Source organism: Amia ocellicauda, chromosome 16 (genome assembly GCF_036373705.1).
Source record: "Amia ocellicauda isolate fAmiCal2 chromosome 16, fAmiCal2.hap1, whole genome shotgun sequence".
In the NCBI taxonomy this organism is placed as follows: Eukaryota; Metazoa; Chordata; class Actinopteri; order Amiiformes; family Amiidae; genus Amia; species Amia ocellicauda.
The window spans coordinates 23712972-23738169 of record NC_089865.1 but is presented as its reverse complement, the minus strand read 5'-3'; the positions used below and the strand labels follow the sequence as shown (position 1 = coordinate 23738169).

Below are 25198 nucleotides of genomic sequence, written 5' to 3'. Positions count from 1 at the left end.
ACCTGCCGAAAGCTTACCGCACTTTATCCATGTAACAAGGTAAGGACCAGGAAGAGTGAGAAGATGACTCTCCTATTCCACTGTGTATATAAAGTGATGCAAGGACATAGTGTAAGGTTGATGGCATTTAATTGTGCAGAAATCAAATGGATATGACAGCATTTCAAAAGCTGTCACACTAAATGGAGAAACCCGCCTCCCCATAATCCAGTAAACTGGTGTCAGTCTGCTTCTACAAAGTGTCGAGTGGTTTGTTATGGTCATACCTGCTTTTCTAAAGTCTAGATGTTATAATGGAACAAGACTGCATATAAGGTATGTCAGAAAAATTGTGAACATTGAAACTTACATATAGTTAAACCAGGAGAATAAGACAGGAAGGGATACAATAAACAATTCAATTAAATCAATAATTGAAACTAGGAAATCTCCAATCCAATGGAGCAAAACAAAGCAAAACCAGACTTCTGAATGTATTCATCCCATTTAACTTTACTGGCTTAAGTTCCATTATGCACTTTTTGTGTATACAAAGCAAATTACATTTTCATATACAAGTCATGAGAACATTAAAACCACTTACAATCTATAGTACCGGGAAAGTGCAAAAGAAAAAAAAAGTCAAAGAAAAATCATGCTGTACATATATAACAACTGACAGATATACAGACATTGATTTCATAAAAAGTTAGAGTTAGCATTTTTAGATTAGTCACAAAGTTTGAATTGTTTCTGTATAAAATATATTTCTCCGATTGTGCCCAACCAAATGGCAATTTCCAAAATCATTTCACAGATTGGCTCAATATATGTGCAGGCATTTCAATATGGAAAACGCATAGTGCACAATGCATTGTCACTTAACACTAGACTGGATTTGAACATGGAAAGGCACTCCCTTGGTTTGATTTTCAATCACCCCTGTCCAGTGGTAACATCAAACAAACATTAAATATATAGTTTTTAAAATGTTTCTCTAACCTTGCAATTTTCCCAAACCTGAAATATCATCCTGCTGCAGAAAAGGTGATTTTCAGGATGTGGTTGGCCAAGTCCTAGTCCCAATTACTCCTATCTCTGTAGTGAGGAGAGACTTACTAAGGCATGCAGTGGTTTGACATCATACATGTTTAATCACGGTCAAATCGCATGTCCAATTCCACACAGAGTTCTTCGAAGTCTAATCCTCGAGGGCCACAATCCAACACATTTTATAGACGTAGGCAGGGGGTTCTTGGTTCACTGAAATGAATAATTATCTCTTGGCCATTCAGCTTTATGCTGTCAAGTTGTATTGATTTTATTGGTTCTAACATTTATAGAAAGAAAAAGCAACATTTTAATAGACTATCATTTTAATGGGTTCATGCATTTTGATTTAAAAAATATATAATTTTAGAGAGCATTTCCTATCCAAATTGTTTTGGATTAGGAAATTATAAATGATTATTCTAACAGAAGATTTGTTTGTGCTACAAAATTCCCCCTTAGTTTGTATTGGATTGAAGTGCCATCTAGTGGAAGACAAAAAAAACTCAAAATGAGAAGGAACATCATAACTCCTACACTTATAGCCTAGTTGAAATCCTTGAATAGACGTAGTTGTTCAGACTTTGAATTAACAATCTTTTAACTGCACACTTCCCAAGCACCAAGGAGAATATTGCACAGAAGGCAAGAAACACAAAATACTCCAAAACAAGTCTTATTACACACTGTACAAAATAACATTTTAAAATTCTTTAAGGTTAAAAGTTTGGCTTATACAATTCAGTTTTATCATTACACAATACAATTACACAATTTATTCAATGATGCGCAAAAATAGTACTTTTTTTGGCTTGTGTTTTTTAGTGGAAAACAATACATTCCTATATGAACCCTTTACTAATTAATCAAATTTGTGAAGAGAAATCATTTGAACTGAGGGTGAAGTTTTTTTTGTTTTGTTGAAAACAAACATAATAATTTAACAAAGTAAAAGATATCAAGACAGACACTAAAAAGTATAGAAATTACCACTAGCTATTTCAGAGAAACAGTCCAGTACTTACAAATTGTTAAACATTTTACCAAGGCATGTCTGACAAAATAAGTTAGATACTGCATTTATACACAAAATACATAACAAATACAAACATGAAGAGAAATTCAATAGACTGTCAGTGTTCAGATTGTAAATGAATGGATGAAAATGTTTTGTTAAAGTAACTTTCAGGTGAATCAAACTGTATTGCTGTGTTACCCTAGAGTCTTTTTGAAGCCCTTTTTTCACTGACTGAATTTGATCCCCAAATTGGCTACATTTTAAACAGCTTACAGATTGTATCCCCATTGCCATGTGGTCTGGAGTAACTTCTTTACACACATTAATAGGAGAGCTAAAAACAGGGAAGAGCTAAACAGAATCTTTCAAGTAAAAGAGTAAGGTAAGATGTCAGTAATGGCATGTTGGTCCATAGTTGAGCTAACATCCAACATAATAGCTACAGGTGCAGTTTATTCTAGCTACAGACTAGTAGTGCTTCCTCTCCTTAAATGTAGTGTTGAAATAATAGTTATCAATAAAGTGTTCATTTAGTTTTATTGCCTCAGGTTTCAGAGGAATATTCCTCTTATGTGTAGCCGTGATGATGAAGAATCCCAGATTATAATTTAAAAAACCTTTTTGCAAAAACTATTAATCAATTTAAGAAAATAAGTTGTATGAGTTCAAAATTCTCACGATCGCCTTTCAAGACAAAAAAAAGAATGCCTAGTCCTGCAGAAGTACTTTTCAAATATTTTAAACAAGACTTGAAAAAAGTGCATCGACTTCATATATCAACATTCCTGCCATTGTAAAAATAGAACACATCTATCAGGTAGACCACAATGATGCAAGATGCATGTTTTTAGTTTTTTGATAAAAGGGTTATAACAAACAGGACAGGGGTTTATACAAGAAATACAGTCATGTCTGGGCTCTACTTAAATTGCAAACAACTCTTTAAAACATTTATGAACATGTTTTGCCCAACTAAAATCACAATCACATGCAGCATAATCTTTTAAATATAACCACATTTTGAAAATAGTCATTTAAATAAATCCATAATTGGAGGAATTCTGATTGGAATTGGACAATCATCATGATATGTATGATATAAATGATGCCACATCTTCCACTTTTAGTTCTCACTGCATAGTTCGATCTTTGCTGTAGGTCTAAAAAACAACGGTGTCCTTTAAGGACTGTAGTCTCCGGCACTTTTAAAGTACATGTCACACCTACATATTAAAACAGTGAAATTTGCCCAGCGATGCAGAACATTTACAGGAAACAAATGCCTACACCTCAGAAATGTATGGCTTTAGTAACAACTTGGTGTTGTCAGTTTATTGTCCTATTTTTCTGCTTGTATTTAGCGGCAGAATTTGATTTCTTATTTATTGATAGACTTGCCTTTTCAGTTATTTTTTGTGAGGGCTCTGACAAAGCATGTTTCAAGGGTTTCTTTATGTATATATATATATATATATATATATGTGTGTGTGTGTTTATTTACTGGGGTTCATTCTGTTCATGGGAATGTCAGCCCATGTATCATGTATCTTTCCTCATCATGAGAAATCCAGTACTGTCAAAAATATTCCTGGAAGAAATAATAGTGTCCTTTTACTTTATTCTAGCATTCTTAATTCACAGTTTCTTTGTCCTCCTGCCCACCCTCTTTCACAGACAACCTAATTTTGTATTTTGTTTTGGTGGTGTCACAGCTCCCACTTTTGATTTGAATACTGGGTTATTCTTCAGACCTGCACTGTTGAGTCTGATGCTGCTTTAGTGGCAACACTAAAGTAAAGGTCTCCCTCACATTCTCCTAGTGGGGGCTAAACCCACTTAAACAAATTGACTTAAATTATTACATTCTCTGTTTTCCCATCAAAACTATAGATTTATATATATAAACTACAATTTTGAAAGCCAAAAATGCTGTAAAGACTGACTGGGGAAGAAAGACATTGGTTCTTCTCTCTATTCCATGGATTATTAATATCCCTCTGTGCCCACATACACCCAATTCCTTGTTCAGATACATTGAAAATCTTTGTTCTGTTCAGAGAATCCAAGATAGTTCAAAGGTGAATTACTAGATGAGATACAGTTTTCTAGTATTCCTAGCTGGACAAACTGGAAGGCCATTCCACCTTTGGGAGAGTTTGTTCAGCAGGGTCTATTGTGGATTTTTAAAGAGGAATCAATGATCTGTTCAGGCCCATCAAGATATTAATAACAATATATGTACAGCAGTTTCTGCTTTGTAACATTTGGCCTCTAGTGTTTGTGTCCCTGTACCTCAACTTCAACCGTTTTCTTCTTTGTGTGGACAGCAAGTGAGTGAGCAGATTGGAGGATTGCCTCGGACTCGAGACCTGAAAGGAAGCTTCAATATCAAGGCAAGTAAGGCCTCACTGAGAAACAAAAAAGCCCAAAATAAAGAAACGTAGCTGTTAAAAGTGCTGACAGAGAGCTGTGCACAGCTTGGCCGCAGGAAAGCCTTTTCTTTTTGTTATCTGGCAGTTGAGACAGAAATACCCTCTCAGTGCCGGTAGTTTTTGACGTCATTAAACCACACAAAACCTCAGAACTGAAAAACCTACTTGATTGGAAGGAGAATTTGCATAATTTCCTTGTCAACACGCACACACTTAAATCTGTAAAGAGTCAAATTATATAGAAGTATCAGTTATTTAAAAAATGTATAAGAACAAATCATGTTGATTGGGTAAACATACTGATTACAGAGGAAGAAGCCAATGAGACTGTAGGAATCAACTTGAGAGCAGGGTGGTGATTGGGTTTGGGTTTTCCCATCATGCATCATTTCTGATCTTGGGTGTTATATTCAGTCTCTCCAGATGAGATCTGTGTCAGCCGCTTGCTGGACCCCCAGAGCTTTCGGGTGATCTGCCCAGAGCGCATCTGTTTGAAGCGTTAGGAGAGGAGGAGGAGGAGGCGGCAAAGCAAGGGATAAAAGGTGAAAAAGGACTGGTTAATGGACTGGAGGTTGATATTACCCGACCAGTTTACTCCTGACAGGGGAAAAGGCAAAACAAAGGTCGAAGAATAGTGCACTATAGGTAGGTAGGTCTGAATGGTAATCAATAAGATAAACACCTTATGGACGTCCTACACTTTACACACTTATCTTACACTTAAGTTGAAACCTAAAAGCAAATCCACTGAGAAGGACATGGACCGATTCGGATTGTGATGCATCAGCGTCAATAGCATCTGTCTTATTTTTACAATTTTTTCATTTAAAAACATCAATCAACACCTTCTGTGTCTGCCCCTCCCCTCACCAACCATTTCCACAGTACCTTCATTCCTGTTTTGTCCCCATACAGCACCATGTGTGTCCTTTGCTTTGCCGTGATATTTCACAGGTTACTATGCTTTACTAAACCTCTCTAAACTCGGAATTCATTTCACGTCCCACACCTGCTATGGTTTCAACCATGGCTGATCTACATTTGTGGTTTTGGCAACAAATATTGCAGGAAATAATAATGTAAACAATTAGAATATCATCAATGCAGCTCATTAGAAAAATAAAATTTAAAAAGTCTTATACTGTATTATATGGAAACAGAGTTCTTGCTTCTGGCAACACATTCAGTTCAGCCTCCTTTCACTACAACTTGAAACAGCAATGTGTGGAAAGCAGGGAGGGGGTTCAGGAAGGTGGGAGGAGGCCGTTGGGTGTCTACTGCTGCCCTGAAGGGAATGACAGTTTGTTTCTAAGCCTGAGGAGCTGAGCTGGAGACCTGAGGCTGAGCTGAGACAGGAACGGGCTTTTCTCCATGGTCTGGTAGATGTAGTTCCTGACAGTGGCTTTTACCTCTGCTGGTTTGCCGACGCCCACGATGATCAGCTTGCCATCCTCAAGGCCCACCAGGGCGTGGCTGCCCTCCTTGGTGACAGAGATGCAGTGGACAGGCACCCGCATGGCTATCGGGCTAGAGCAGAGTGCCAGACTGGAGGGGGGCGAGAGAAAGACAGAATCTTGCAAAAACAGACAAGTCTCTATATAGTCTTTCACCATTAATATTTACTGTTTCAAAATATACATATTTGGCTGTTCTGTTTTTTGAAGGAAAACTATCCCAGATTCCAGTTTATAGTCCTCATGTGTTGGTTCAAGTACATAACTAAGGTATCTGTGATTCTGTTCAGTTATATCAACTTATAACATTCAAAAGTTTAACCCTCACAAAAACAAGGGCAGCTGTCTTGAGCTTAAACAAGCGCTGTTTCAGCATTTCAGGATATGATGTTTCACCATTTACTGGATTGTGGATCCGAGAAATCAATGAAAATGTTTGCTAATGTTTGTGTGTCCGTTCAGAGAAAGACAAAGGTAAATGTGAATGCTGGACTCCACAGAGCCCTAGTCAACATGCAGCAAGTCATAGTTGCTGACTCTATGCCCATTGAAACCTTACCTGTAGAGATCCCGGATGGACAGAAAGCCCTGCACACTGCCCAGCACTAAGTACTCTCCTGAGACACACAGGTCTGTCACCTGCTCCTTCAGATTCTCAGAGCATAAGTGCTTTCCATTCACAGAATAGAGATGTAGTGCATTCTTATCCTGCATGGAGGAAAAAACAGATGTCAGCTTTTGCTCTGTAGAAAAGTCACTGCTGTAGTTTTGCTAAAAAAACAAAAAAAAAACAATGTTGGTTAACGCCATAGTTTTGTCATATCTTCATTAAAAATACAAGACTGAATGAGGAGCTGCTGGTTCCTTGCCACAGTGGCCACTACCTTCAGTGTAGACTTGCTCTCAATGGAGGTGTGAATGATGAGGTGTCCCTCCCAGGAGACAGCCAGGTTGAGGATCGTGACGGGCAGAGAGCTCTCGCAGGGCGGGCGCAGGGACCTCATGTACTGCCCCCTCCTAATGGTGTGGATGATCACTGTGCCATCCTGAGTGATGAAACGCAGCCAGGGTCAGAGGTCAGAGGTCAGGCACACCCTGTGGAAGCCATACTTTTCTTTCCAAGTGTGCATATACTTTATCAGGATGTGGGATTGTTTGGTTACAATACACATCATTCAACTCTGTGTAGAGCTCTTACACTGCTCCTGTCCTGATTGGAAACTGAATTGAGGGTTATGACACTGCAAACTACTGACATAAGCTTGTTCCTGGGAGTGGCAGCCTATCTGTGATGTCAGAGATGTCTCTCAGTTGCGACACACCTGACCCTTGCACTATGCCTGTAACCATGAGTGTGTGGGGGGGAAGCTATAAAACTAGACTAGAACCACAATAAAAAGCAACCCCACTCCATAAATTAATTAAAACCTAATTAAAAACTCACAACCAAACTCTCTGCTAGTATAATGCTGACTAGTATTTTGTGCTGTTGCAGTATAAATCACACGTCCTGGACGTACCTGTAAATCATACTACCTTATTTTGTCAAATATATACTGAAATGCATATACCTTCCTAACCGAGAAATGTAGGCTTGTATTAAATGACTTAAGGAGACAGCTTCTGTGTTTTACGACAGACCTGTGCTCACCAAAGACACAGATAACACATCCATGCTGGAAGCCCCCCCAACTGACAAATGGGCTGCCATGCCCGTCTCCACAGTGACTAGCATCACATTCCAATTGAAGATTTATTTTGTGAAACTCAGACATTCAAAGGTACTTGATATATTCCATAGACCAGAGCAACAAACCCAAATACAAACTACATGCTGCTAACAGAAGTGTTACCCAGCTTCTCCCTCAGTTTGATAACAAACAATAAAAGGTGAATTAAACCTAACTTAATGACACTGAAGTAATTCTACCTCAGAACCAAAATATGCTCAAGCCATGTTTGGTCTTAAACGAAAGACCATTAGCCATTAACCATTGGACCATTTATACTTCACACCAAATGTTAATGTTGCATTGTATAATATAATTATTCACACATCCTAATTGATCCTCCACTGACATGGGCATTGGACCAGCCCCCCCTGGAATTCCAAGAAGACTCAAATTTAACATTACTGAAAAAGAACAGTTGGCTTGTTTGTATCACCTGTAAGGTCATGCTTTGAGGGACTTGAAAATGTAATTGATAGAACTAAAACTTGACAATATAGATAGTTAGAAACTCTAGGTAACATTTTAATCATTTTCATATTCCTCAAAGCCATCACACCCCCAACACACATTCTGTAGGAATCAAGGGAGAGGAATGGCAAAGACTGCTTCGATTCGAATTTCAATTTTATTACCCCAAACCTGACCAATCAGAAGTTTGGAAGGAAAGAGATTAGACTCTCTTTGTCTAAAATGTATAAAAACATAAAGTTAAAACTAACAATTCGGAGTGGCACAATTGGGAGTGGTACAATTTGGAGTGGAGTGGAACAACCTGGGAGAAGAAACCAAGGAGACGAAATCCAGGAAGACTGAACGGAACCAGAACCTCTCATCCAAAACCTGAAAGCTTTGCAACCGTCCAAGTCAAATCAGTCTGCCAGCCCTCCCCGCTCTCGACCGTCTGCATAACTGAATCTCAGTAAACCACACAGGTAGTATATTTCATGTACTAGTCAAGAATTAGGTAAACCACAATTACATAAAACCTAGTTGTGTATGAGTATAATTAGTCATAATACTTGTTTGTTATTTTACATGTTTTGTGCCGCGAGTATTGGATAGATCTCCTCTCACTCTCACTTTTAATATTATCCACCCTGCTTGTCTCTGTCCTATCTTTCAAATACATGTTGTCTATTTACATTTTTAATAAACCTATATCTGTATAAAACAAAACAGTCTCAAGGTTAATTCATGCAGATCAACCTCACCGCTAATCTGCATTCGTATTAAAGTATTGTGGTAACGTGCGCATCAACCCAGTCTTGTTTTCAGAGGATTTGACTGCTGTGGGTTGTATGTGTGGGGGTCACTAGATAACAGGACTTTATTCAGCAATTATTATTTCTTCTGCTATCGATACCACATAAACAAACCACACTCCAGTTTAATGTCCTGTGCCAATCAAAAGAAACAATAACTGTAATGATAAATTAAAACAATGTATCCATTGCAATATTTTGGCTGTATCTTATCAGATCAGCATCCTTTCATTTCATGAAACTATTTACATACCCGAGAGCCCGAGACCGCCATGTCCAGTTCTGTGCTTACAGTGACGCTCACAATCTCATCTGTGTGGCCGTACAAGATCTGCAAAGGCTTTGGGGATAAACCCACAGGCACTCCTCCCTTGAAAGTGAAGAAGAAAAAGAAGAGGGTTACAATTTCATTCTTGACCAAAGACTATTTTTTCTGCACTGTTGATAATGCCCAAAATCGTGGTTCTCCCAGCTGAGTGTTTCAGTTAGTCGACGAGATCTCTTTTACTGCTTAGCAAGTGACTTGTACACAATTGCATAGTACTTATGTATCGTTTATTGTGTTACGACTTCTCCTATACCCCCCACCCACTTTAGCACATACCTACAAACTAACTGTATTATATCTGCACTTGCTAACACCTTGCAGTAGGATGTATTCAGATTGTATATTGTACTGATTGTATTACTGCACTTTGTAAGGCTTTGACATGTTTATTGTATAAACTGTAAAACACCCTGGATAAGGGCATCTACTAAGAAATAAATAATAATAGTAATGGGTCTCATACCTGCTGTAGGATCTGCCATACCATGCAAGTTGTGTCTCGTGAGCCCGAAATCAGGTGAATGCCACAATAGTCAGTGGCCAGGCAGGTCACAATATCTGAAGGACAGAGAGAGAAGGTAAACTACAGAAGCCCACCAACACAAGGCATTTCTGACAGGGAAGAGGCTACAACTCAGGGAAAGTTCCACTCAGAATGCATCTGCTTCTATTCCCTGCCATCACTGTAGACAGAGGGCCTGGATCAAGATTCTCCACTCTGTGAATAGTTGAAGTCTGAGTCAATGATACATAAAAAGACACATGAAATGTTCTTATGCACTTAAGACCTCCCCATTGCCTTCACTGTACAAGGCACATCTCTGAAAGATTAATAGCATTATAATAGACCACAGGAACTGTTGCTGGAGAAGTCACAGGGGGTTTGCTGCTGTAAGATGACTTAAATTTTTAATTAAATCAAAAGACAGCAACCAATCAGAAGTGTCATAGAGATACATCAACAGATCTAGAAAGAAAGATTGAAAGCATTATATTTTGATAGATATGCATAATAACGTATTTTACTAACTTTTGAATGCCAGTGGCCAGAAAAATATATAAATATTCCCTGTGTTAAAAGTGACCGCTCTCAAACGAAAACATCATTTAGCTCAAAACATGGATTTGTCACTGGCACAAACAATTTCCATTGAAACCTGTATTTTTTATTCAAAGGAAATTGAACCATTATGGCACCTGACTGCAATGTTAACAATTATTGTTAATGAATGGACTATGAACGGTGACTAATTCAGGGATATGAGTGAGGTCTTTGCTAAGACATCATGACTAAGGTGGTTTAGAGTGCTGTATCTTGTGATTTCAGTATTACTATTTTGCACATGATTGTACATAAACAAAAGGCATAATCTGGAGACATTCAAAGGTCACTGTGACGTAAACCATTTTATATCTTAAAAACTGTTTTATCAGACCTTTAAACCAACAATAGCATAGGCAGCTGGATCCAGGATATAGGCCGCATCCTGCACTATGTGAAAAAGCCTTAACTGGATGTGCCATTCAGAGCCATGAAATGTATATTTAAAAATCAGTGATAGGTCTATACCCATGTGTCTTATGTGCTGCCCCACGAGCTTGCTCTTGGTGAGAGATGTGACGCGGACACTATTGTCCCAGTGTCCTCCACTGAAGAGCAACTTTCCGTCATGTGACACAACAAAGAGCTTGGTGGTGACGTCCAGACCAGGGCAGAAGGGGCCGTTGATAAAGCGCTGGGTTCTGTGGTTCAAAGACAAACATCCACAGTTCAATTAAAGTAGTCCAACTGTATCCTCTACCTCAAGGCCCACTATGGATGATTGGGAATTCAGAGTTATGCACCTAAGCTCTGAAATTTGTCCTGCAGGCCTTTAAGGACTCTAAACCTGTGTTAGTGCTTTTAAAAAACAACTAAAAACACATTTTTAACATAGTGGTGTTCCATCATGGTTAGCTTTTATTCAACTTTAGAATGAGTTTAATCTTGAGGTAAAATGTGTATTGTCTAATTTTTTCACACAGTGCTTTGGGATTCTCAGTATTTAAGCACTATATGAAGTAAATATAATAATAATACAACAACACAATTTCATGCAGTCGTTTTCTGCAGAGACCTAGAAAAGTCTGCTTCAACCATATGGTTGGGCGGACAATCCAGATCTCCACAACTCATTGTGTATAGTAGTACATTTGATTTTCAATCCTAAACACACCTTACTTACCGAATTGTATGTACTTTAAGAAGGTGTGAATAGGTGATCATGAAATTACAAGTGAAGAAAATGTATTATTCCACAGATCAAAGTTAATTTCCCTGAGTACCACGTTATTTGTTACTCAGATGATATGATAACGACACTCACTTTGGATTTGATACAGTCGGGTCCTTGATGAAGGTGAAATAATTAGAAATGTTTTTGTCATATGGCAGCCAGCCATGGTTCCCTATCAGACAGTTCTGGCTTAATGTTACCTGCAACAGAGAGTTGGGTTAGAGAGTTAACCACAAGCATGATCTGCACTGTTTGAGAGGGAATGAGAAGCAACATGGCTAAAAAGTAGAAGATAAATGTGACATAGTAGGTTAAAAAGTCTTGTGATCAGTGACCTGCCAAAAGAATATGTGTGTTATCATGCGCCTGACTGCATTTAAAAAAATCAATTTATGTATTTACATAGATAAAATAAAATAATTCTAAAAACGTTATTGAGAAGGAAGTACAGAGGTTGGGGGAAACTAATTAGTGTTGGGCAGGTCTCTGAAGCCCACTCATGAAACTCAGGGAAAGCTGTACAGCATTTATACGCTTCCCTCACCCTATCCTTCACATTGAGCCTGGTATTTTGAAAAAAGCTAATAACGTTAGCAGAATGCAACATAGATCAATCAATCAAGAGACAGATAGACAGCATGGTAAATTTACGTTACATACACATATTTATTTCTGTAGCTGTTGGGGAATTAATATTAGTCATATGGTTATGTAATATTTTTGATATTTTTGTTTTAATTGTACTTAAACTTAAAATACTGGCCATAATAGCTTTTGTAACCACTGAAAGGTACAACCTGACCTGTAGAACTTGTACAAGCCAGAGAGACTTACCAAAGTGTCTGGACTGCCTTGGGAAATAAAGGAGTGAGACTGGTTTTTAGGAACAACTGCTTTCACTATAGGGATGTCATCACTGATACCCTGGAGATAGCAAAGAGAAGCAGGGTCAGCAAAAACTGTTCTTCACAAAACCTTCACTGTGCACTAAAATATGTTTTGCCAGAACTATGCCTTTTCATTCATTACTTTATTTCTCTTTTCAACCCTCAGAATCACCTGGTTAATCAACACGACTCTAATCAGAATACCCTCCTCCACACAGACAAAGAAAACCAAAAAAAACACAAGAAAAAAATCAAAGGAGGAATTTTGAGCCAGGCAGTAATTCCCATTCAACAGAAATTGCTTAACCACTGTCTGCCACCACTTGTAAGAAGCACTTTGAACACAAGGTGGGGACTTATGCTTAAAATAGTCAAATTGCAGTACCTCCACAAAGAATGATTTTAGCTCAGGAAGATGTTCAAAAATGTTAAGAGGACAGGCGTCCAGCCTGGCCTTCCGTTTCTCTACTTCTTCTGCAGACAGACGCACAGGATGAGGCTCCTGCAACAAACACAAAACAGCCCGATTTACCTTCTTGGATGTTGGACTACTCCTAAAAGTGCACCAAAACACTGCCAAAAACACACACACTCCTGTTATTAAAGCATTCACAGGAAGTGCATCTTTACACAAAGAGCTGCAGGGGTCCAGAATAAGACATCTTATTTGTTTTGAACTGTAATCTAAGATAATATTTGCTGTATATAGCAAACTTTACACAAAGATGGAGTGGTCCTGAAACAAGCTGACCGGTTATGCATATTCCACTACAATATCTTGTCCCCAACTACTGACAGATGGTGTAAAACTGTGTAAAATCTGGGTTCCCTCAGCTACCTTCAACAGCTGACATGGTGTCTGCCCGAAATTGCTGATCATTCCCTCCAAGGCTTTCCGCTCTTTCTCGTCAGCTATCGCATCCAAATCAACGGCCCCTGTAGGGTAAAAGGGCATCGGTCAGACACTAGTTGGGTCACAATGGACTTCTTCAATCAAGAGATTATGGTTTAAATTGTTTAAGGGTGCCTATGTTTGTTGGGTGAACAGAGCCCCGTGGTCAGCAGTACCTTCATAAGTGCAGTAGTAGAAGACATTGAGAGCCTCCACTGCAGCTGGTCCCCTCTGCTTATACCCAAAGATCAGGTCAATCCACTCATGAATGTGAGCAGACACGTATTCAGACTCCTGTGAAACAGAAGAGTTTGGGTTTTGGAATAAAATAGGCAAGCGATGCAAAATTAACATTTACTTCAAGTACCTAAATCGTAGTGACTTTATTTAACAGATGTCTTTATGCCTAGATAACAAACATTTTAAATTAGGATGCTTAGGTTATTATGAACTACAGAGTTTCATTTCTAAAGAAATTAAACAACAGTAAGGGAGCTGGAAGGAGGAATCATGGTTGGGCCCATCAACTGCTCTGGTGACACACACACACACACTTTTCATGGTTTCTTGTTCTACTTCGCTCATGAATATAGAAACCTGACACCCTCGTGACCTACAAGATTCCTTCTGTCCCCTGTTGAACTATGGTCCTATGTTGCTCTAGCAGATATTTAAACCACACCCTTATACATAATAGCAATTTCTGACTGACATATGATACTAAACTGGGAGCCCTAATGACTATTCAAATAATACCAGTGAATTAATCATATTCATTTACTTGGTTAAGGTATTTCAAATTATATGGATAGGTTTACATTAACCCTTTAAAGTCATAATATCCAAGTCTTTTAAACTACTAGTTCTGTAAATGACTTGCAGAATTACAGTGCTAAATTGGGAGAATGCTTTTCACTCCATGGTTTGCATAAAAGCAGAGACAGTCTATTCATAATGGTGGTAGTGATCATCTCTCTCTCACTCACCAGGGCTTTTCTGTGCTTGTAGATGAAATCCTCAGGAGTTTTCGCCCACTTTGGAAGCAGGACATCATTAACCTGCTCTTTAGATATCTGCAAACGGCCCAGGTCAAAATCTGAAGAGATCACAAATGTTGTTTTAGAATACTTCACAAGTACAACGTTTCTGGTGACTCTAAAATCAGACCTTATGCCAAGACATAAATATACACAATTTATTATTATTATTATTATTATTATTATTATTATTAAGTAGATAGATCTTCATATTAGGCAGGGATTTATTTGTACAAAGGGGTTCACCTGACCTCTTAGTATCTGAACACCAAATATCACTTGCAGGAATCTCAACCTATTGCAGCAGTGCGGTTAGCTTTTAGCAGGTGTAAAACAGTTCCAAGTCGCGAGATGTGTTGGCTGGTTAACAGACTCAAAATAATTACTTAATTGAATTACTTTAAAAGTACAGCATTTAATTCACATACAAATCTGCATAAATCAATTATAAACTTTGAAAAAGTAGCAAGCCAAGCTATATTTGTGCATTGAAAGATTTAAAGTGGTTGCTGATCAGCTTACATAATCAAACATAAGCAATGAAGCATCTTTACTCACTGTTTTGGTTCTCCAAGAATTCAGGAAAGTAAAAGAATTCGGGAATTAGCTCCTTGACATCGTTGGGGTTGTCAATCAAGGCTTGCCAGGTGGCAGGGATGGAATGGAACTGTCGATCAGCACAATCAAACCTGCAGGAAAGTCATTCCTGTTTATTGTCTGAATGGTGAAGCTCATTCATGCTCGTAATCACATCAAAGTAAACACCAAAATAGTTGGGGGAAAAATAACTGTACTTTGGGTTAAGAATGCAAACCTGTTGTCAGTTTGCTTGAATACAGGATCTTAACGGTATAGTACAGTATACTAGAGGAAGCTGCAAAAGCAGGTTTACAGATTTAGGCTGTGAATTCAATTACATCGTAATCTCACGCATTCAGTCAAGCCATTCCAATGAAGCAGGTGTACAAATGGTTATTAACAGTCCAGTAGACCTGCACCTATCCTCAAACCAACTCCAGTGGGCTGAAGACTATACCTGCCACTCTGTAGCTGAATGTGAAGGGAAGTGAAGGGCTCCACTCGTATCAGGTAGTGCATCACCCCAGCAGCATTGGAATAGTGCGTGCCATAGTGGAACTTGTCAATGGTCCCTGTGGGGTCTTCAAAGCTTTCATATCTCATAATAAAGACAATGGGCAAGTTATTATACATGATTAGACCAAGACCTGGAAATCCACACATTGCTTTATGTTCATAAACCTACAATCTTCTTGTATCCATAAGAAACCATTTTGTTTCAATCAGTTTAATACACAGGGTTATAACATCTTGGTGAGTGAGAGTGAAAAATGCCATTAAAATACATCCACTGTTACATTCTGTCTATGAATTAATACAAAATGTTGACATATGGTGCTGGTTTACATTATAGTTTCCCCTAATTATTACAACTGAAGTGGGTGTCTTGGTGTTTATTGATAATGTATGAAACTGCCCATTGAAAAAATTAAAACGGCAAAATGCACATGCATAGAAAATAAAAAAAATTGCTTCTCTTATTTATTTGAAATATAATAACACTAAGATAAATCATGCCTGTTATTGTGGTCTCTGTATTAGGTGAAAATGAAGAAATGAGCAGACAGGGGCCGAACAAGGAACCTACTTTTCCCGGACAGATTTGGCATTCTTCTCGTTCACCACCCCTATCGGTTTGGAGAGGTCTCGGAAAACCAGGGGGTTGTTCAGATCCAGCTCTTCAGAGGTGTAGTCGGACAGGATCCAAGGAAACTATGCACAAGGGAATAGCAAGAGTTTATACCACTGCACATCTACACACATTACAGCCATGTAGGAACAGTAAGTGGGCGCGCTGCTTTCAAAACCCGATTCCCCAGACGATTTAGCATGAACATTTGTATTTTTCTCCCAGTGTTCTCTGGCTCTACATTTTAATAGAGAGAATCAATACATTTTATTAACTGACTGGTATTCTGAATAAATAATAATACAAAATAAAAATAAACAATATTACACAAATGTGCATTGAAACCCAAATAACTTTAGACAAAAATACACATAAAAGGCTCATAAAAAATAAGGCTATTACTAATGATTGTAATACATGTTCTTACGTGGATAACATGATTCAAAAAGGGATTTTTTTGTATTTAATGGCTTCTGTGGGTGTCTCTGATCAGATTGAATCATTGGACTAAACACACTATTCATTAATTAATTCGTTAACCTCAGGTGTTTCAACTGGCATACTTGGCAAGACTACAAGATCTGAATAAAAGCCTTGCCTTGGCTTCTAGTCTGTTTGATGAAATATCTTTATTTGTCCTGATTTTAACCATTTATTTGTGATTCTCATTCTGGTCAGATGATTTCTCATCTACTCTGATACCTTAAATTGCTCACTGCAATGTATAGATTATGAATTGTAATGCTGTATGTATGTTGTACATGTTAGTGTTAGAAAAATATATAGAATAAAGCTATGTGCTAAATGACTTACTACTCTCTCAGTAATTCTGTTTTGGACTGCGTTGAAATGTCTCAAGGAAAGTCAGGTCAATCTACGAACTATGAAGAATACATAGTTTGTATGAAAAGTGTGAAAAACTTGTGCACGCTTTAATCATTTGGGCACATGTTTATGGAATTTGTGACCCTGGTGTAGTAAACTATGCACTCAAATTGATAAAGGACATTTGACTGGCTGCATAATTGGTTATAGTTTCTAATTCCCAGCCTGTTTTCTTAATTATGATGACAAATGAAAAAAACAGGCAAGCAAATGACTATACTATTCATACAAATTCATCTCATGCTTAATTTGTTTTCAATCATGTAATTCGTGTCTTTCATGTTGTCAGGTCATCTTTGAGGTTTCATAGATACAAATGTACATAATATCAATACTATATTTCTTTCAGGACATTTTCGATACATAGTCACACTATTCAAGAAAGAATAATATACATCCAAACATCACAAAGCAAAGATAATGGTATATAGGATTTTCAATTCATACAGATGACTTTCACCTGGAAAATGTATTTTTTTAATGGCAAAGAAAGATTTATATAATAAGATAAGTCTCTTGTCTGAGAAGGTTCGACTTACCACTGGGTACTGCGCCAGGTCATTGTAGGTTCTACCCGCAATAGTGTTCAGCTGAATGAGGTAGTCAAAGTTGGAAATCTCCCTGTTCACCCATTTCTGTGGGGAAAGAAACCACATAGAAATGTGATTGGGAAAATAAATTAACTTAAAACGTATAATAATTACTAATAATACGACCAAATAATACCCATTTCACTGACAAAGTCAAAGTTAAGCTTACAGCTGGTACTGAAAAGTAATTTTTAACGGTGTTCAAAGGCATAATGGCAGTGCACATGATAAAAGATTATTGTAACAACATACATTCCAGATTTTATTTTATTTTATTGTAAAAGCATAATAAAAACGTGCTTCTATCATGATTATTAAATTGATTATTTTATTACATTTCTTAATTTTAAAAAATAGTGTATTTAACCAATTATTGATAATCAATCCCAGATACACACAGAGACACACTTAAAATACATTTCTTCCCACACATAAGCTTGCAGGTGGGAGCCTGGTGAGATTGCATGCCCTGTGCTGGCTCTTGATGCCCCTTGCCTGCTTTTTCTCATACTGCAAGTGGCAACAGCAGAGCAAGAACACTGCCTCTTTATGGCAGGGGTCTGTATTTACTATAGGTCAGGGCTCTTCAACAACATTTTTTAGGGGACCTGATCATAAAAAAAGTGAAGAGTGGGCGGACCACAATCATTCTGTTTGGCTGAATAGTTGGAGGCCTTTTGTGCAGTGGCCCCCTGTCAACTACCACCTAAATCCAGCAATGGCATAAGCGGTGGTACAGTGTGTCAGTACAATGACGTCATCCTTTGGGACTCTTACCTGAGTCAGTCCGGAAGCTTTGAGCAGCTCCTGAGGAGAACGAGTGCCGTACAGATTGGGGGAGCGCAGTGACAATATACGACTGTACACTTTGTTCCGCACCTTCAATGACAAACAAATGGGAATCAGACAGTGTTCTTCCAGACTGAATAGCTACAAACTAACATGGACATAGATGCTTGTCACACTGATCTGCTCTCTGGAGGGCACTGTCACTGTCCATAGGAACTTGTTTCCCATAGTCCTCTTTGTATGTCGACCACATTTAATTGTGCCAGGGTGCAGTTTTTTGTTTTGTTTGACTTTTATGCACCGAAGAACAATGTATAGCAATGCACAAAGCTGTTCAAGAGGACAATATGATTTTGGGTGGTGTGTTCTTCATGCACTTGGATCAAATTTAATTGCTGCCCATGCAGAATTTCCATATTACAGTCGTTAAAATAGACCAGTTGACTTTGTATGATGTGGTTTTCAATTGCTCTAGAGACGGAACTGAGTTACAATGAATGAGGCCTCCTGACCCATAAAACCCACCCTCAAATTTCATTCTCAGTCTGGCAAGGACTGACTTGAAAATGTACTGCAAGACAAGATCAAGTAGCTTCAAATGAACCAGATTACTGTCCACCATCAATCACAAATAAGAATTCCAGTAGTCAGTAGTCTTTGTGACTGAGGATTCTTCATTCTACCTAAATCAAAGTTCTGTTTTTTTTTTTCTCCATTTGCAGAGACTTGACGGGGTGAGATGAAAATATCTGGTTGCGGTCCTAAATAGGTGACTTCCAACACATTTAACCATAAAACTATGACCTCACCTGTTTCTTAAAGTTGAGGAAGTAATTTGTCTGGTCGATGAGGAATATCTCCAAAGCTGACCGTCTGAGGTTGTATCTGCGCAGATGGATCTCTCTTATCTGGAGCAAAGGCCATTTGAAGTCATAGCCAACACCTAAAGCAACATACAGAGATACAGAGATAGCAAACTAGTATGTCATGCCTTCTGCTCTGCCCCTGAGAAAATGTTTTATTTAATATATTTTAAAGGCAGGTAAGTCTACAAGAAAACTGGAAGGACTAATGAGGTAATGAGCACAATTCAGCATCTGATATTTGCTTTTAAACAGGATTGGTTGTAAAAATGAGGAAGAGCTTAATCAGTTTCACTTCCATCCGTGAGCCTGTACCCACCTTCCTCCTTCTCCACACTGCTGTCATAGAAATAAACATGCTGGGTGGTGATCTCCAAACGGCCAGCAATGACGTCCATGACTGTGATGAGCTCGCAGTCCTCTGAAATGACCAGTTTCTCCTTCTGACTCTGTTCAGCCTCATTTCTGTAGAGAGGGGAGAGAGGGCAAGAATTGAATCTGTTGTGTGTGTGTTTTAGCAGGAAAAGATACAGGCTTCTGAAAAAGATGCACTCAGTGCAGGTAATAAGAATACATCACAATTATCAAGCTTCTGTTATATAGCTTATGCTATATCATGGTTACTTGTCATCAAGTTGGGAGAAAAGGCATTTTTTGTACTTTTTCTTGCTTGTCAGTTGCATCCCTTTCTTAATAACGACCTCACTCTAATACAACCAAATACAGTGTCATGTTCTGGAGTTTAGAGTTCTTTTAAATGCAGTCACCGAGACCAATCTCACACACAGAGAAGTAGACCTAAGTTAATTGTATGAATGAATGTGGTAAACCTGAGGAAGCTGCTATAGTTTTCCCAATTTCTGTATTCACTGCAACATACATAGTTTTTTAAGTAACATAAAATGAACATCCACTCAGTGGTGTCAGCTGCAGATACAGTTTTATACAGTCCATTTTTAGTAAACCTGTATAAACAAATAATATGTGCTTACAACAGTTCTATACAATAGGTTCATATCAAAGTTAATTACAACTTTCTATATAGGACATTCACCGATCAGGCATAACATTATGACCACCTGCCTAATATTGTGTAGCTCCCCCTTTTGCCGCCAAAACAGCCCTGATCTGTCGAGGCATGGACTGCACTAGACCTCTGAACATGTGCTGTGGTATCTGGCACCAAGACGTTAGCAGCAGATCCTTTAAGTCCTGTAAGTTGCGAGGTGGGGCCTCCATGGATCGCACTTGTTTGTCCCATAGATGCTCAATTGGATTGAGTCAACACCTTGAACTCGTGATTCATCAGACCAGGCCACCTTCTTTCATTGCTCCGTGGTCCAGTTCTGATGCCCACGTGCCCATTGTAGGCGCTTTCGGCAGTGGACAGGGGTCAGCATGGGCACCCTGACTGGTCTGCGGCTACGCAGCCCCATACGCAACAAACTGCGATGCACTGTGTGTTCTGACACCTTTCTATGAGAACCAGCATTCACTTTTTCAGCAATTTGAGCTACAGTAGCTCGTTTGGATCGGATCACACGGGCCAGCCTTCGCTCCCCATGTGCATCAATGAGCCTTGGCCGCCCATGACCCTGTCGTCGGTTCACCGCTTTTCCTTCCTTGGACCACTTTTGATAGGTACTGACCACTGCAGACCGGGAACACCCCACAAAAGCTGCAGTTTTGGAGATGCTCTGACCCAGTCGTCTAGCCATCAAAATTTGGCCCTTGTCAAAGTCGCTCAGATCCTTACGCTTGCCCATTTTTCCTGCTTCTAACACATCAACTTTGAGGACAAAATGTTCACTTGTTGCCACTGACAGGTGCCATGATAACGAGATTATCAGTGTTATTCATAGGGTCATAATGTTAACACGGTGTATGTACGCGAGATGTAAATGGCAACTGGCACTGCCTGCAGCGGGGTGAACTTACAGGTTATTGGCCCCAGCAGGGTCGTCCTCGGGCAGATCCAGCATGTCTTCCTCCAGGTCGCTCACCTTTACTTGTTTCACTGCCTCCAGCAGCAGAGACTCTGTGGATAGTTGGTTCTCTTGGACTCCTGTGCCAGGGAGAGGGGAAACCCATACACATGAGCTGCCATTACAAGGTTGCTTGGGAAATGCACAGGCAAGCACATATTGTACTGAGAATATGTTCCAAATGTACTGAACTGTCCTGACATGCTGAAACAGTAATATAAGCCTGTCTCCAGTGCTAGAATACACTAACAGTGTGACGAATAGAGATCAAACATACAAACATGGTGGTTTGTGATGTTTCTTGTATTAAGGAAGAGACAAACTTCTGAAAACAATTAGTAGTTTCCCCCCTATGCAATAGGTTCTATCCTATCACAGCACAGTAAAGACAGAGATTTTACTAAAACTGGTCTATTACTGGTTTACATTTTAGTAAAGTTTGTCTAATTGTGCCTCCTCCATTCCCCAGTCCCATTGCACACTAGGTAGCTGGCTGTGCTGTGGTCAGGACCTGTTTACACTCACCAAGATTGTCTCTCAGGGCACTGGCTTCTTTGTGAGGGTCGAAGTTGTAGTTCTGAACTAACTTCAGCCGCATTCGGGAGTAGTTCTCAGCACTAGAAACTTTCCAATGCATTGAATTCTGCTGTCTTGGGTGAAAAAAAATTAAAAAGGGTTAACATTCACAAGCACTGTAATTCATTAACACGTTTATTTGCAGAATAATATTCATGACCCTCATAATAAATACTTATAGCCTAATATTAGATAATTAAAAATACTGATTATCCTTATTTTCAATAATAAACATCTACATTCTCTACAACATATATAATGGTGACCCCTAAAAGTAGAAGCAACATGTTTCATTGTACATTTTCTAGCAAAATATAGACTGGTGTCCCCTCAGCTTTAAGGACAGGCTTTGAAGGGTTTGACTCTCAAAGTCAGGCAGGGGTGTCCAAAACTGGTTGTGGAGAGACCCTGTACAGCAGATTTAACAGGCAACCCTTAAATGATCAATGACCTACTATTTTGACACTACTACATTTTCACTGTTGATACATTAAATAGATCAATGAATGTATCATTCAGAGATCAGATACCTTTCTGCTCTCAAGGACCAGTGTTTCCTTTGCTAAAGGAAAAGACCAGACTTTGTACATAAGGTATTAATATCTACTGATAGTAGCTTATAAACACTGTGAGGTAATGGGGCACTGATAGCCTTTCTGTACATACTTTCATTTGAATGGCATGATCGCAATTTAGAACAACATTTAGAACATTTAATTTAGAGGATTTGGTGGTGATTGACAACATATAAATGGGTCACAGTGACATTTACAATGGGTAGGTGAATTTCTGATTGGTTAACGTTATTAAATAGCCACTCTCTCTCTCTAGAAGATCTAATACTTTGTATTGTAGTTGGGCAATGACTAAGGATAAACAATGCTCCCCAGTCTTTAGACCAGTGATTTAGGGTTGACCATATAATCACCTACAAAACAGGGGGGTGTGGGTTACCTGTCTGCCCAAGGCCCTCTTTCACACACCAGTCCCCGCCGCATTGCCTTCCATTGCCTGAGGATGGCGCTCTGCTGGCCGTTGACCTGCTTCAGCATGCTGTTGTAGCGCAGGTTCTCCTGGCGAGCTCTCCGGGAGAAAGGCTCCACGAAGAACTCCTGGGAGGAGAGCGAGATGGACATTGTCTCAGAAAGGGACCCTTTTTGCAACACTAGGATCTCAGGACTTGCTACTTAGGATACCATAGACTCAAGAGCAGTTTACCTTTGAAGTTTAAGTTTAAAGTTTAAAGTCAATAATAACAAAGATTAACATCTCACCTGGAATTTGAGCTTACTCTCTCCTCTCTCTCTCTCCCGCTTGTGCAAATTCACCATGAAGGCTTCATAGCAGTCTTTCCAGTAGATGGCCATCGACTCGTAGCCTCTACTGAACATCTCAATCTCATACTGTTTCATGTAAGGAATGATCTGAAAAAGTGCCAACAGAGTCCTTCATCTGTTAACTGTAGTTCAGGTAAAATGTTTAAAATAGAATGAGCATGATTGTCCCATGGTGTTCTGGGATATTCTTGTATTAAGACTTATGAAAATTATGATTACTTCATGGGTTTCATTAGCTCTGGTTCAGGTTTGAAACTTGAGGATTTCAGACTGACAACCAGGGCAAGGACAATACACCAGTGAAGACCCCACCGTGTTGGAATTAGCTGTATGTGAGCATAAGAACTGCACCTTGTTTTGTTATTGTTAATTCATGTAAGCTTTCTTGAATAAAGACATCTACTAAATGTTAAAATATTAATTTGGCGACCCTTCATCTTTGTGACTTGAATTGGCACGGATCAGGTCTGGAATATGTTGAACTGAGAGGGTAAACTCACATATTTGTCAAGGTAGACCCTCCACTCGTCGGTGCTACAGTAGACCTGGAAGTCTTCGAAGAAGGAAGGGCTGCCATTGGTGTCTGGCAGCGAGGGCAGGTGCAACTCCATGTAGAGCAGCTTGAAGATCTTGGACAGCAGGGTGCGAATCAGAGGGATGAGGAAGGAGTAGGTCTCGGTCTTCTCCTTGATGGACTTGCTCAGGATGCCCTCCAGCTTGCCCAGAAGATAGCAGGCCTCATCCTGGCTCTCAATGCTCTTGGTCTGCAGGATGGTGTTCAGCTTGGCCGTGGCCATGGCGCACACCTAGAGAGGAGAGCCCAAAATGTCACTGCTCAAGGTTACACCCATGATTTGAACCCACAACGGTTCAGTTTCAAGTCCAGGGCCTTAAACAATATTACTACAAACACCAAATGAAATCAGTCAATTAAACCACTTTGCCATAAGTAGAAATTCAATACCTGGATGTCTTCCTGTGCCATGAAGCCGAGCAGGAGCCTAATTCCAACCTGGGAGAGCTGCAACCACTGTGAGCCAGAGGAGTACCACACCATAAGATTGTCCATCAGTGTCACTGCCTCCTCCAGCACCTGCAACACACTACACTCTCAGCAAACTAGATCGACTGCACTAGTATATGGAACACAACACATACTGCACTGCCAGCATACACTGCGCACAAGACACACAACAGAATACAAGACAAACTCCACCCAACAAAGTGCTGTCAGCACACACAACTGAACAACTACCACTTTCATCTTGTGGATATCAAGGAAGTTGCCACTGTGAACGGAGTTTAAAGGGGGCTAGTGGCCCAGTGCAGTGTCAGTCTCACCTTCTCAGTCCACATGGCCGGGTTGACCAGCCCCTCCGTCTGCAGGAAGTCCTGGACTATGTGCAGCAGCCGGACGGCGTTCTCTGTGTGAACAGGCAGGGTGGCAGCTGTGGCCTCCCGATTGTCAGTCACAGCCCATTCCAGCATCTTTTCTAGAAGACTGATACAAGAAAACACAAAGCACATTACAGACTGTCTGTATTTCCCCTTGGACAGCTAAAATAGTTGGTCAAGACATTTTCATCTTTGTTTTTCTAACATTTCTCATCTTTTCATGTATTTAGATCTACACATTGGCTACCTAAGAGTGGCTACGGTGCCACAAAAAAAAGTATTTTGAACAACTGGTCACAGTCTTTTCAATTTGTTCATTATAGTGTGACTAATTTCAGTAAAACTAAGACTTCAGTTTACAGTTTAACAAAATAAAATGATATACGTTTTAAAAAGAGCACATAACATACGGTACAATCAACAATGTAATTTGTATTTCACATTCTTAAAAGGTGATTGCTTTGAATATAAATAAATACATAACTAGGGACCAGGGGGGCAGGGAGTTCTGACAATGTGAGATGTTCCACTAGGGAAAGAAAACCAAGGGAAACTGCTAGTAGGAAAGTCCTGAAATGTTTGTACCTCAATGCCAGGAGTATAAGGAACAATATGTTAGACCTAGAAGCCAAAGTGCTGGCATGTGACTATGATGTTGTAGGAGTGACAGAAACATGGCTTACAGAAAATGATGGAGATGAATACAAGTTGAAAGGATACAC

The 25198-nt window shown here is 39.3% G+C and overlaps 1 protein-coding gene across 4 annotated transcripts in view; it reads right to left on the bottom strand.

Moving 5' to 3' along the window:
• Positions 1–472: 472 nt before the first annotated feature.
• nbeal1 (neurobeachin-like 1) overlaps positions 473–25198 on the bottom strand; it is a 125880-nt gene continuing 101154 nt past the window's right edge. For all 4 annotated transcript variants that reach the window (XM_066687875.1, XM_066687876.1, XM_066687874.1 and 1 more), the window contains 27 exons: positions 24423–24582; positions 24046–24174; positions 23582–23887; positions 23019–23168; positions 22699–22856; positions 21694–21818; positions 21122–21248; positions 19503–19648; positions 19130–19263; positions 18309–18410; positions 17481–17576; positions 16015–16139; positions 15385–15525; positions 14907–15037; positions 14298–14407; positions 13488–13605; positions 13258–13355; positions 12805–12921; positions 12367–12456; positions 11623–11732; positions 10827–10999; positions 9720–9814; positions 9182–9298; positions 6818–6979; positions 6493–6641; positions 5889–6024; positions 473–4966 (listed from right to left, as the gene is read on the bottom strand). In XM_066687875.1, the coding sequence (XP_066543972.1) occupies positions 4865–4966; positions 5889–6024; positions 6493–6641; positions 6818–6979; positions 9182–9298; positions 9720–9814; positions 10827–10999; positions 11623–11732; positions 12367–12456; positions 12805–12921; positions 13258–13355; positions 13488–13605; positions 14298–14407; positions 14907–15037; positions 15385–15525; positions 16015–16139; positions 17481–17576; positions 18309–18410; positions 19130–19263; positions 19503–19648; positions 21122–21248; positions 21694–21818; positions 22699–22856; positions 23019–23168; positions 23582–23887; positions 24046–24174; positions 24423–24582 (3607 nt within the window). In that variant the 3' untranslated portion in view covers positions 473–4864. The remainder of the gene's footprint in view (positions 4967–5888; positions 6025–6492; positions 6642–6817; positions 6980–9181; positions 9299–9719; positions 9815–10826; positions 11000–11622; positions 11733–12366; positions 12457–12804; positions 12922–13257; positions 13356–13487; positions 13606–14297; positions 14408–14906; positions 15038–15384; positions 15526–16014; positions 16140–17480; positions 17577–18308; positions 18411–19129; positions 19264–19502; positions 19649–21121; positions 21249–21693; positions 21819–22698; positions 22857–23018; positions 23169–23581; positions 23888–24045; positions 24175–24422; positions 24583–25198) is intronic.